A 14,658-nucleotide genomic window follows, 5' to 3' on the forward strand; every position below is an offset into this window, starting at 1 on the left:
AATTAATACTTAGTTGCTCTTCTCCTCTTGTTTAGTGCCCCTAATTGCTCTGTTGGAAATTAACAGTTTTCATTGAAACAACTGACAAATTAATCAATACGGTGAACCGTTCCTAAACAAGCACACACAGGACTTTACAGTTAATTGTTGAGTCAGCCAATATTGAGTAATCTCACCTTTTAAAATAAGCCATGAATGTCAGTCAACTGCAGCCCATTAAACTGAGCTTAACAACAGCACTGAATATTTGGTATGAGGGAAATGAATGGAAGTAGGCCATGGAATGCAGCAAAGCAAAATAGGAGACATTTAAATTTCAAGATGCTGCAGTAAATCAAGTCAAACTAAATATAAAAATAAAAACATTGACTGCAGCTTTTCTTCACAATGTCTGCAGTTGATCATGGTATTCACCAGACTTTAGCTGTTGACTGTTGACTCACCAGGAAGTTGAACAAAAGGCAATGTGCCATTACTTTTGATTAAAACAAAGCAATGAGATGTTTAGTGTAGATGCACATGCTGGTTTTTGCAAAGTCTGGAGCAGATCTGGTTTTATTCTGAAATTGATATGGTCACTTCTATCAACTATAGTAAATTCCCTGGAATTATGTTCTATTTTCAAATCAATCTTTTCTTTTGTACAGCTGACTGTAATTCATTTTAAAAAAGCAGACATTGATCCTGATTCTTTTTACCATAAAAGAAGCAGGAGCTTGAGAGTGTTAGATCCAGGTCTGTCTTTGTCCATTTTCCTCTTACTCTGTCCTTGCTGGCACCAATTGATGCAAGGAAGTGTAACAGTATGAAGCAGTATCGATTTCCTAACACAACCATATGATTATTCCCTATCCTGATGATCCAGTTCACTGGTCCTACAGGCTTGTGCCACACTCAGCAGGATGTCTGTATGACATGAAGGAGCAGTGCTCTGAAGCCAAATTTCCTGCACTGTTCTAGAGGCTAAACTGTACAAACCCCACACCTGGGATAGAACGTGACAAAATACTGAGCACATAACCCCAGTTTAATTTTCTCTTTGCAGATGGACTGGCTCACACCTGAGATGTGAAGTGTGTTATGTGAGCCAAGGTGTTTTCCCACCTCACTGGTGGTGGGGAGAGATGCTGCACTCCGTTGCCATGACAGCAGAAGTTCTCTTTGTTCTTGGGTTTCTGATGAGTAGCACTCAGTGCAATCCTATAGCGACCCTACCAGTGAGCCGAGAACGTCTGGAAAGGGTGTTGACCCAAGCCAGGGAGGACAAACATCAGGACAAACAGCCCCCTGAGGAGCTGCTGGCATATGGTGCTCAGCAGCGACCAGAGGAAATCAATGCTTTAGGCCCCAACAGGACTGCCGTGAGCCATGCCAGGCCAAACCTCAACTCCCAGACACGAGGATCTAAGGGCGGGAAGTCCGAAGACCTGTGGAGTGAACAGGACAGTGGGAACCAAATAGATGAGGGCCCCACTAGTGACGTCACTCTCTCTCTGGACTCCTTTGATGAGTATGCCTATCCAGACTACAGGGGGAAAGGATGCATGGATGAGAGCGGCTTTGTGTTTGCCATTGGCGAGCAGTTCACCCCAGGTCCTTCAACTTGCCCTTGCCTCTGCACAGATGAGGGGCCTCTGTGCACCAAGCCAGAATGCCCCAAGGTTCACCCTCGCTGCATTAAAGTTGACACTAGCCAATGCTGCCCTCAGTGCAGGGAGAAAAAGAACTACTGCGAGTTTCGGGGCAAGATCTATGCCTCACTAGAAGAGTTTAAGGTGAGACCATTAACTGCATTCCCTCGTTTCTGACATGCTCAAACCTGAAAGAAGTGCTGACAGAACACTCCTCACATTCAGTTGAGTTTATCACTGGCACTACACAGAAACTAGTTACCTTGCCTCGCAGCATACAAGCAAGCAGGTAGGCACATTTATAATGGCAAAGGTCAGCACTTGTCTTTTTTTCTTACACAACACCAGAATATTACTAGAGGCTGGATTTAGCAAGCAGCTTCAGCAGAGTGTTTTCAATGTGTTGATGTACATGATGAAGTTACAGTTATAGTAATGATACAACTCTGCAGAGCACGCCGCTCTCTGTGGGTGTTTATGGAGAAACATAGAAATAAAAGAAACATAGAAACTAGTGAGATCTTTAATGGTTTATCTTCTGACACTTGTTTGGAAGATTCAGGTTTGCACCACAATGTTGGCATTATGTTTCTTAGGAGACACTATATTTACCAGCGCCTAATGATTCCCATTATGTTGGCGAGTGTTTCAACAGGAGGTTAAGGCTAATATGGAATTTTCTTCCTCTAACTCACAGTGTTACAGACAGCTTGGTGTCATGTCCCTGCTGAGGGAAATCTACAGAAAGCTTTGAAACTAGGAAGCAGGCAGGTTTTTATGCTTGATTGCTAAGTTCTAGGGCACTGGACTAAGAGCTCCCTCGCTCCATTTTTCACTGTGGAGTGCCATGCGGAGGCACAAGCCTCTGCAATCTACAGCATTGCTGATAGAATTAACCTTTGCTCTCTTGGTAGATGAAAGGTGTGCAGCTTGATACAGGCTGCTGCTAAATGACGCCTTTCACAGGGAATGTAGGAGCTTGATGTTATTCAAATTTTATCAGCCCTAACCTTTGTCCCACATTTGTTGTAGCTCAGGACATACAGGAACACTTGGATAACCAAGTCATTTCTAACTGTTCACATGCAAAGATAATTGGAAGCATCTTTCATTTGTTTCCTATTCATATTGATTTGTCCATATCCCCTGATTGAAAAGTGAGTTTCAATTCTCAACTCAGCTCTCCCTAAAATTAAGCTTTCAATGGCAGTGAAGCTGAGTCGGATGAGACTTCCCTATCGATGTAGCTTTGTGTCACTGATCGCACACACTCCTAAACAAGTCAGACAAGCAGGAGTTTTTCTGTGTGTGCATTCATATGCGTGTGTGTTTGAGAGATAAAACCAGAACAGTGGAGAGAGAGAGAGAGAGAGAGAGAGAGAGAGAGAGAGAGAGAGAGAGAGAGGGAGAGCGAGACAGACACTGAGAGCAACAGAGACAAGATAGGAAGACATTGTTTAAGAGAAGTCTCTTTCTGTTGTTTTTCTGTCTGTGTATTTGTGTCAACTGGGTGTTAATCACTATTTCTTCTGTGCCACCCAGGTATCTCCATGTGAGAAGTGCCGATGTGAGCCAAGTGGAGAGGTGCTGTGTTCTGTGGCAGCCTGCCCCCAGACAGAGTGTGTGGACCCAGAGTACGAGCCGGATCAGTGCTGTCCTATCTGCAAGAGTGGTGAGTGGAGGCAATTTGCTTCAGTGACACTGTAGTGAACACTTTATTCCAGTACAACCGGTGCTCTTGCAGTGAGAGACAAGAAGCTCCACTACAACTGACTAGTGTCAAATATTTTTTGCTCAATAGGAATTATGAGGCTAAGGTGGTGCGATACTCATTTCACTGACACAAAGCACACAGCATGCTGAACTGCAATGTTTGCAGTCTATGGCCATATCAGATTGAATATATATCACACCCTATAGTATATGTTACACAAAAAAACGTGTTTTATGAGTCGTGGCCTGTTTTTATGTAAAACATTTGCTTATGTGCCATTTTCAGACCTAATTGTAGATAATTACTCTGTTTATCTGCTGGAGGCTGTAGCGTGCATTCTCAGTCCATCGCTACTGTCTGGTACAGAGATTTGAGGTGCACTTGCACTTTTTGCTGCCAGGGGTTTTGCGTTTATGATCCCACTGGTTTGAGAGGTGAGGCCTGTCTGAGCAGAAATTCTGTAGCTCACAGTCAATTATCTGAAGTTGTTTTTGAATAATTCCAGACAGCCTGTCCTAAATTATGTTCCCCTTGTTTTCTCGTGTGTGACTCTAATGCAACATGGCAATGTCAGCAACGTTGCTTCCTTCAGCAAAAAGAATGATGACTTGCAATATGTATCTCTGACTTGGAATCGTAATGCTGCTTGCTATAAACAAGAGCAAGCAATCTGCATGAAGAGAAAAACATCACTATGACAGAGCCAAGATATGCAGTATGCACCACATAAAAATGCTTTGTCTGTACGAGCCACTTCTTAGACAGCAGTGCTGTTAATATCATTTTCAGAAAACCTGCCAGCAAGATATTTTAATTTTGTTGAAACTGAGCATTTACATTTTTAAATTCCAAAATAACAGATTGTGCAAGTGAAATTACAAGACCACCTGTCCTGCATATACTGTCGATTTATTCTCACAAGAAACATGCAACACACAGTATATATATTAAGACAAACCAAATGCTCACAGCCTGCATTTTCAGCTACCATCTACTTAATTATAATTACATCCAGAATATCACATTAGGATTATTCATGTATCTTTTTTTTTTTTTACTCTATGGCATTATAGCATTTGCATATAATGAATTTTCGTGACTAGTGATCAATCAACAGTTGCCCCACTCAAATTAAAAGCCTGTTTCACAACCTCCAGAGATAACAAGCTGAAAACATTGGGAGTCATGGAGTGTTACTCTTTTAGTAATATATGCCTGCTGTAATCTTTGGGAATACATGTTGGCCCTTTTTTCCAATTATTATTGTTATTATTATTATTATTATTATTGTTGTTGTTGTTGTTGTTGTTGTTGTTGTTATTGCTGTGCACCCACTTTTTAGATATGCACATATTAATCAAGCTGTGAGTGCTTTGTGCAGAGTTTTGGGCAGTGCTCCATATTTTCCCCACTGAAATGCCTGGTAGATTTGCTGGGTTGCATTCAGAGGCACATCAGTCAAGGAGACAGATGTAGATACAGTATAGTACATGCAGAGATGTGGCACACTTCAAGAGCATGTTCATCCGTAGTGAAAAGCCCCACCAAATCCATGGGCTTATTCAGCCGATAAGGATTTCTAGTTTTAGATAGCATCAGTCCCTATTAGCATAAGATTACCACACATTACCATTCAATAAACAGAGCTTTATGTCTAAGATGCTAAGTTCTCTGACCACAACCAAAACTGTCACAGTCTGAGTTAGAAATACTTGAATTATTGTAGCCCTTTGGGATTCTGCGGTTATACTTATTTTACATTAACATCAGGTTACTCATCTTGAGGAGGAGGTAGTACTCAGCTTGTAAAAACAGTTTAATGTCTTCTCTCTGGAGGAGCTTTTGAAACCTGTGCTATAAACTGGGGGCACGTACTTTGAACGATGTCAGCTTTCATCAGTCAGATAAAAGGCAGACAGAGTTTAATAGAGTTGTAGGGTGGGGGCAGCTGCTGGTTTTTCTAGTGGTGGTAGATTCTGTAAGTTTTCCCAAGTGTACATTCTCATTTCAGTTTTTTCTTTTAATGATATTCTGAATGTACCTCAACAGAGAAATATTGGATCCATGTTAGTTCGAATCATTTAGTCTTGTTTTAGTGGTCATGATGGATACATCTAAATAATACCCATGAGCCTCGGCCGCTGTTGTTATGCAGAAGACAACATTCAGAGGTGCAAAATGGAGTTGCAGCAAATTTACTAATCTTTTTATTTGAATTTGTGAACATCATTGGTCCAGATTATCATTTTACAAGAGCACAATTTGTTCACAGGTTTAAAAAAAATGTGTTTAAAATTGTGGATATAGTTTTGCTGAAGCCAAAGTAGTTACAACAGATAATGTTAGCACTAACATTAACAAGAGCACCACAGCAGAGCCAGTCACTGAAAGATGGAGCCGCAGCGGGGTCTGTGGGATTCTACAGGTCACTGTGGTTGAAACCACTGGACTCAGAGGAACTGGGGATGAGGAGGCTCTCAAGCCTTCAGATGTAAATGATGAAGGCATCTTATCATGCTGTGAGTTATGCTAATAACATAGCTTGTTTTATTCTGATGAGCTAAATATTGCGAATGGGATTGTGGATCATAACTAGGATCATGTTTATGTCATAACATTATGTTAATACAAATCTAACTAAATTTAACATGAACAATAATTTTAGAAAACATCCAAACATGTAGCATGTGAAGAGTTAGACAAAACTTTGACTCTACTTTCATTTTATGTAAGGCAATATAGGCTACATTAATCCCACACAAATTTTAGTCTAAACATTTACCTGCACACGCACGTATCCCAGGCAACCCGTGCCCCTACTCATAGTATTTCCTTTGAAACATACACCTGAAAGGCATTATGGATAAAATTAGTCTTTTCCTACATTGTCAAAAAACATCTGTCAGTTCAGTTTCACAGTTTTTTAGAGTGTGAAAGCACTGGCATTTATAAAGCTGCAGAAACAGCCTTTGGCAGCATTTATGACTCATTTCTGGACAAGTTAGTCTGTACTGTTTTTAAAGCTGCTGCAAGTGCAAGTTCTATGTTAAAAATAAATAGATTTTTATGTTTGTGCCAATCATTTAAGTTTCCTTTGACATTTCTGTGCCTCCTACTGGTGTTTTCACATGTTCAGGATAGCTGTGACTATCAGAGCTCACACTGTTCATTAAACAGTGTCAGTGTGTGTTTAGCAACATCTTATTGGAAAGGAAGTATTTCTGGCTCTGATTTGATGAACAGGACTAGCACAGTTGACAGCATGTAAACATGATGTGTAAACACTCTCCGCAATCACCAAACATCTCTGGGAGTGTCAGACTCTGCACACTGACGGTCACCTTCCACCGACCGGGGAGAAAACAGAGATCTCTATCAGGAAATAATCCATCAAAAACACACCTCTTTGAAGGCATAATTGTCACCTGCTCGCATTGCATTTGCAGTTCATTTCACGCAAGGCTTGATACTAGGAAGCATTTCAAATAAACAACATGTAAAGAAATGAACCACATACTGTTCATACCTTGTTAAATAATTGGAAGATACATTAAGCAGATGTTACCAGAAGTAAATTAGACATTAGTTTAAATGTCACCATTGACTTTCTTAAGCTTGTATTGAATTTATTTCATTGTATATTGGATTTCACCTTGTCTTTCATTCATAATGCTGGTTTGCATGGTATTACACATGCCATGATTCAAATAATGCTGATATTTTAATTTTCCTAATGCACATTCCTTTTCTCTCTCTGTCTTATCTTGTTTACTTGTCTACTTGTTATGTTACACTACAGAAGAATATGTACTGTATATGTACATGTACAATGAGAGCCACTGTAGCGGAGTCAAACTCCTCATGTGTTCAATTCACCTGGCCAATAGAGCTGATTCTGAGTCATTAATTGTTAACGTCCATCTTGCCACTGTTGATCATGCAACACTCAACGCCAGACAGTGCCGCTGCAGTGGTGATGAAATACTGATGAGGTGAAATAAGGGTATTAGAGGTCATCAGAGAGTTTCTCCTCTGGTTCTGTTCTTTATCTTGTCTACAGATGTTGTTTGAAGTGCAGACAGTTGTTCAGATCTCCCAGGATCTCTGATGCATCTAAAGTGTCACATCAAAGCTCGACTCATTAATTTAAAAAATTTCAGTAATGATCCAGATGTGTAATGGCACAGAAAAGGAGAGAAAATGGAACAAATGAGATGAAAAATGGAAACTTCAGATCTGTGAGGAGAAAAAAAAAACTAACTTTGGTTCCTCATTCAACAATCATCCTTTTACCCTCATTAATCAGCTAACAGCCCTTTGCCTCTTTACCTTTTTCCCTCGCTATTGATATAAATCACAATGAAGCATTCCACTGTTTGATAAGTCCATCAGTTATGCACAGGCATTATCTTGGCCTTTTCAGGCATACAGAATCAATGCTTATGGCAGAGCACCCTGCCTGAGATGTGTTATTCAGCCCATATGCGAGGAGACACTTGGGGGAGAGCCAGGGGAGGAAGATGAAAGTGAGAGGTATCACTAACATCCAGCCTGGACAGTTGTTTATGAATATCAAAGAACAGCTGTGAATGAAGGCAGGTTCTCATCATTTTTATGTATTATCTAAAAAACACTGCAACACATTGCAATTAAATGGCTTCATACCCTCTAAAGTTGAGGACTATCATTCACTCTCACCACTTAAGGTTTAATTAAACAATATTGATTCTCACAAAGAACACCTGGCCAATACAAGTCAAAGAGGGAGAACACCTTTTATATACTTAAGTTTGTTTTCCTGCTGCCAGTATTTTTGAAGTGTGTTTTTATTTTCTTTGAGACAGAGGTGCAAAAGATATGGAAGTCTTTGTTGTAAATTCTAAGTTAAGTCTTTTCCTATTCGCAGCATCTGCTTTTGAAGAATGCTTAGGAACAAAAATACATTGCAGGACAAGCATCTCTCCTCAGCACCTCAGCCACGGCTCCCTCCCTCTTGTCCTTTGCTCTTGCTGGGTATCTCCTTGGCAACGGGTGAGGAAACAAGTGGTGCTCTTCAAGACTCAGACATTAGGGTCAGCACTAATCTGGGGGGGATGTGATAAACAGTCTGAACTGGAGCCAAAATCACTTCAAATAGAGCAACATGAGATGTGGTAGCCTGGCTGCCAAGAGGGACAGAGACTCTTTTAAATTAAGAGAGGCATGATTCATAGCCTTTTAAGACATGGCAGTTTATTTAAAGAACAAAGAAAGAAAGTGAGAATCCAGTGAAAAGGACGTTGTTTATGTGGATGTAAAATTGTGTGGTCTGTCTATTATAATAAGCCTCCATCTAATCCTGAATGTAAGCTTGCTACCTCTTAGTCAGTTGCTGTTGACGACTCAAAAGTTAGAGACAAGGACTTTTATTTTGTAATAGATCATAATAATTTGGCATAAGACACTGATATTAAAACCTGTTCACCCACATCACGCTGTACCTGGCACACCTCCATCAAAGCTACACTCTGCCTTTCTATAAATGATTTTTATGCTTCCATGCCGATGACAGCCACAGCTGGACGCATTATATTTTTGGGTTGCCCATCCATCTGTATGACCCATTCTTGTGAACGTGATATGTCAGCAATGCCTTGGGGGAATTTTTTCAGTTTGGCACAAGTGTCCATTTGGAATCAGTGATGAAGTGATTAGATTTTGATGGTCAAAGGTCAAGGTCATTGACCTCAGTTTTGTCCCATACCTGTGAATTTGACTGGTTGGTGGAAACATACAGCTGCAAAGTGATAATTCTACCTATGTATCATATTGCTAAGCAATATGGTGATGCAATACATTGTTAGAAAATTTAGAATATAAAATGGTGAGAACTGTGTCAGTTGTGTTTAATGCTGATGTTAACGACTCTGACTTGGGTAACGAGGACTCGACTCTTACTCAACTTGGACATGAACACTGGGGTCTCAAGGCTCAACTTGGACTCAAAGTTTAGTGATTCAACTACAACGCTGGCTACGCCTGCCCAAGTTTTCTGTCTCACACAATATGTAGTCTACAGTGATAGCTGTGACATACTTTCCGAATGAATTCAAAGTCATTTTTGAAAGGGTCGATTTTTGATTTTACATAGAAATTAACAAAGGCACGCTACATATTTCTGGATGACAAGTGTTGATTTCCTTTGCTGAAGTGACAACTTCTGCTCACCAGTTTCACCAACTCTACCTAGGTACCATTAAAGTTAATGTTAATACTAAAAGTCTGTGAGTTGGTTGAAAAATCTGTCTCCAGCTTTACAGATAATTCATTTTAAAACAAAAAAATCTGCAACTGAGTCTTGTGTATTCACATCATGGTCACACACATGATGTACTGCTAAAACACAGGTTAACTGAGATTGTTTCATGATTATGCTTCGGTGTCTGCAACACAGTGCTTTTGGAGGATAGAGCTGCTAATGTTATTCTAAATTTTGATATACTAACACATAACCTGTAACCTGACATAATAATAAATAAAGTCATACAATGTTTAATGCATTCTTTACTCCTTTGCTCTTGTGTTTTTGGTTTGGAAAGGCTAACAAAACACAAAACCCTCAATACACACTCTCCTCTTCTTTAACATGTGGAAATATCCCAAACCTGACAGGCCTGTTGCTAAGCAATGACTGGATAATTGATTATACACTTTTTGCTTAAGTGTATACTGAATTCATTTAAGGGTAGCAATAGCCTACATTATCTAATAAATTCACAAAAAGGTAAAATTTTATTCTTCATCTTTCACCTTATGGGTTCATCACACCACTATATTTTATTATCTAAAGGTCATTTTTCACCACTAAACTTTGTAGATATGATAACAACAGAAAAAGGTCACTATAATTAAGGTAATGGCTAGACATATTGTGTCTTAACAGTTCAAGTGCTGCCAAGTTACTGAATGGTTTTGGGCTTTGGTTTGCTTGTTTGAAGTTATATTCAGAATTTTCTTTGGAAAAAAAGCTGATGTTAATGCCATTTCCAAATACATTTTCCATAATATGGACAAAGAGATTAACAAGCTAAACAAAACATTCCTGTAGTTTGACGTCAGAGCTTTAATGTTTATGAGGTTTAAGTATGTGAAGGTCTGAAAGTCTGTCACCGAGACACCGCTGTGCTGACTGGCTGGGTTTGTGGCTTCATCCCTGTGAAGGACATCGTTTATGACAGTTGTGCTTTTCCTATGCAGCTGAGTTGTTCAGCCATAAAGATTATTAGTGGGCACAGTAGCTGGAGACAAGACAACATACGCAAACAAACATTCACATGAAGTGGCACTTCCATAAAAACTCAGCGTCTGCAGTTTTGAGCTATACAGTATGTGGTGGTTCAAAAGTCCAAACCCGTTTCATGCAGCATCTCTGAAATAAATTATTCATATTGTTGTTGTCTCTCCTGGAAAGTTCTTCCATTTTCTGTTTTTACAAAGCAATTTATTCCGCATTTATAATGAAAATGTACTCATGAAATGCATTAAGATGAGTGATTTCTGTTATTCTTCTCCTTCCATTACTTTATAATGGAACTCTGCAGGTTTCATTTCAGAATTAAGGGGTGTGATGATCAGGATATGTCTTTGTTTCTCTGTCCATTATCTGACACTACTACAGAGCCAAAAGCCACAGGTGCTAATGGCTATCTTTTTTCACACACTGTACATGCCAGCCTCTAACATGCTGTAGTGACAGTTTGGGTCCAACTGTTCACACACATGCACACAGTCCATTTGTCTCTGCCTCTGTGGGTGCTGTTGAGAAACTCTTGTGAAGCCTGGTGTGCCTATGACAAAATCTTTTTCTGCTACAGCAAGTGAGAGGGAGAGAGAGACAGGGTGATGGAGAGAAGAGGATATATTATATTAATGAAGCAGTGACAAAAAGGTGGGTGTGATATGAATGACAGAATAATAGGGTGACAGCAATGAGTAAGCGGAGTGCCACCAAATTTATGCATTAATTAACACAAATGAGTGTCATGCAGATGTAAATGACTGGCTGAGAAGCTATGGTTTAATCCCAGCTCCAGGAGGAAGCACTTTGATTTATTTTGTAAAGTGCACATATTTCTCTCCTAGCATATCCTTGACATATGTGTCTTTTATATGACACACTGTGTTCTAAATGCTGCTAATGATGATGAATCAGTAGTAACAGCAGCCTGGGCTACACGATGTTGTTATTCAAATAGGCTGTGCGCGTGTTCATCTGCACACTTATAAATGTGTTAGAGTCGACATTTTGATGGGACTCAGCAAACCATTCACATTGATTGATGTTCCAGCACAGTCCTTCTGGGTGCTGCCTTCAGTGTATTGTGGTGGGTGCAGCTAAACAACTCCTCATTTATCAGCATCTTAATTATACAACAGAGTGGCTCAAGACCTTGTTAGTCACAGGGAAATAGCCATTGTTATGCTATTCCTGATGTTGTGGAATCAATTCCCTCTGTGTTTATATTTTGCCATGTAGCTTAAGAGATAAGGGTTGATTTATGAGCACTTTTTCCCAGACACCGATTGAGAACAGAGACACGTTCCTTGTATCACCTTGTACCAAAGAAAATAATGCTGTAGATGATGTGAGGAGGACACTTATGTTTCACACTGTGGAATTGGCAGGTGGATTTCGGTGCTAACCGCATTGGCAGATACGAGGAAGCTCCAAAATATCGCATTTAGTTGCATGTCTCTGAGCCACCTACAAGGCACATCTTTTAACACCTACTACCTAACATTAAAACGTCCATTAGTGAGATCCAGTTTCCAAAATAATAAAACAGAAGTCCTTTGGGGTACACTTCAGAACAAAATCAAGCCACTGTGAAACTGTGCTTAATTTGTTCTTTCTTCTCTCAGATGTTACATACTCCCGCTTTATCTTAACAACCTAGCTGCCTCCAATCTGTTCATATACTATATTTTAAGACTCAGTGGCTTGGATCTGGCCCAGGTCATTAAGTGCACATAAAGGCAAACATGTTATCTAGCTCTAAGTGAGTGTGAAATAAAATGTTTGCAAATTCTGTTGGTTGGGGTCAATGCACTGATTCACACAGTACTTAACCTGATTAATGCACTACTCATCCTCTTTTTTAATGTGACTTACCAGGGGTTTATAGACTGAAAAGAACAAGGTACATTTTCTCTCAACACCATGGCAGAGTATAACCGGTTGTTCTTGAAACTGACAAAGGTGTTTGTGAATTTGTGGAATTTCAAACTGGCTGGCATCCTTATACAAGCAGCACAAAGCAATGTGACTTTGAATTGCGTATTTGGTCCTTAAACTGGACTTTTACAAACTGAACAGTGTCCTTGGTGGGTCTAGTGGCAGAAAAATATCACAGATGAGTGCATACCTAGCAACACAGGTATTTCATTAAAATGACTCCAACATCAGCATAAGGATGATTCGTCTGGTCTTTGCATCTGTGCAGAATTCAGAATTTAACAATTAACAAATAAAACATTAACTGACCTATTACAGGATCAAGATTTTGTTTCATTTAGGTTGACCTGAGCAAACTGTGCATTTTCAGAATTCAAAGCCTGCTTTGGGAATGTGACATGGTGACCATAACACACCAAAAATATATATTCCACAAAGCCAATTTTCTGTTTTTGCTGTACTTTTTTATGTTTTTCTTATACCACATACAGGGCCAAATTGCTACGCAGACACAGCGGTGATACCAGCTGGCCGAGAGGTGAAGATTGATGAGTGTACAATCTGCTACTGCACATACGAGGAGGGCACATGGCAGATCGAGCGTCAGGCCACCTGCAGTAAGAATGAGTGCCAGCGGAGTTAAAGAGTGGCACAGTGAGAGTGGACGTCGGCAAGCAACACCAGCGCCAGTCTGCATGTACGCTCCCAACCTTTCACCCAGACTACCGGACATCAGGGTCAGACAGCTGCCCTCAAGCATTTCAGCTTTTATACTGTACTGTAGTTACTCCTGTATTACTGGAAGAAAAATGCTTTTATGAAAGTTTATAAGTAACACACAGAATATCTATTTATCTATATCTAAAATTATTTATGAATAGGTCTATATACAAATATAGGGGTTATTAATGCTGAACTAGTGAAAAAAATATTTTTTATAGCCTCTGTATTTTAATAAGAAATGCACTGGACCAGAGGTCAACAAAATAACAGAACACACACAGCTGTCTTCGGAGGTGAGAACCTCAGTGTAGTGACATGTGGTGTCATCTGGCAAATTCTGACACCTGTCCTTCTACCACCAAAGTGCAGACTAGACTATATGCGATCCATCTCAGAATAACAGGTAAAGACTTGCTGTGTAGGATGAGCCAGTGTGTATTTCAAACAACAATGAGAAGCAGGAGGAAATTTAATAGGACTTGACTGTTTCCTGGTGTATCTTTTTTGGATGTTCAAATGTGTTTTGATTTGAAAGTGCTTTTTTTGTATCTGTGTACATGTCTCAAATAAATGCCAGTCTGTGCTCTGTAAGTGCTCAAATACTTTTCAACTGTAGGTCTTCATGTTTAGTGTTTGCTGAATTGATGGTATTTTATTTTTAAAAAGGTCAAAACTAATAAAAAATCTCACAATTTCAATTGACTCAATAAATCATACCAAGATGAAGCCGTTAACCAAGATTCTTCCTTCAGAACCAACTTGAACAAATTCGTTTTTCAGATCTAAACATTCTTTTGTTTTGAATGGGTAGAATGGGAATAGCCCCAGTCTGTGACTCTCATGTGCTACATGCACTAGAGTCACAGAGATAATCTTTTGGTAACCTGTGAAATTGATACTTTCTGACCATTTTAATCCCGTACTGTCATTTCCTAACACTCACCCTAATGTTGAAGGTATTTCCTGAATCCTCATAGAAGCAGATTCCGAAATAATCTATTCTAATCCAAGAAAAATATAATTTTTGTTAGTTTCTTGGGTAAAACAACTTTTTATCAGTTAAGCACAGTTGGTGAAAAGAAATGACATCATATCTCTCGCTTCTTTTTGTGAAAGTCGAGCTGCTTTCACACAAAACCAGACTGACATTGTCATCTCCTGTCACCATCTTTGTTAAGATGAATAAATAAATGGACGTAGCCAAGAAACTGATTAAAATGATACTTTTCTTGGGCCAAACTGGATCATTTTTGATTATGCATTGTTAGAAGAGTCTATGGGGATTCGGGAAATAACTTCAGAATTTGAGTAAGTGTTATGAAACAACATTACAGGGTTAAAACAGTTGGCAAGCCTCAATTTCACAGCTTAATTGA

At 39.5% G+C, this 14,658-nt stretch overlaps 1 protein-coding gene across 2 annotated transcripts in view; it reads left to right on the top strand.

Annotated features, from left to right (window-relative positions):
* Positions 1-13,970, top strand: part of vwc2 (von Willebrand factor C domain containing 2) — a 22,071-nt gene extending 8,101 nt beyond the window's left edge. Inside the window, exons 2-4 of one of the 2 annotated variants that reach the window (XM_020597236.1) lie at positions 1,046-1,775; positions 3,174-3,303; positions 13,051-13,970. In XM_020597236.1, coding sequence (XP_020452892.1) covers positions 1,125-1,775; positions 3,174-3,303; positions 13,051-13,202 — 933 coding nt within the window. In that variant the 5' untranslated portion in view covers positions 1,046-1,124 and the 3' untranslated portion in view covers positions 13,203-13,970. Of the gene's footprint in view, positions 1-1,045; positions 1,776-3,173; positions 3,304-8,251; positions 9,538-13,050 lie in introns of those variants that run through there. The other variant, XM_020597227.1, reaches the window with a different exon arrangement.
* The last annotated feature ends 688 nt before the right edge of the window (positions 13,971-14,658 follow it).

This window comes from Monopterus albus, unplaced genomic scaffold (genome assembly GCF_001952655.1).
Source record: "Monopterus albus unplaced genomic scaffold, M_albus_1.0 scaffold3.1, whole genome shotgun sequence".
NCBI lineage: Eukaryota > Metazoa > Chordata > Actinopteri > Synbranchiformes > Synbranchidae > Monopterus > Monopterus albus.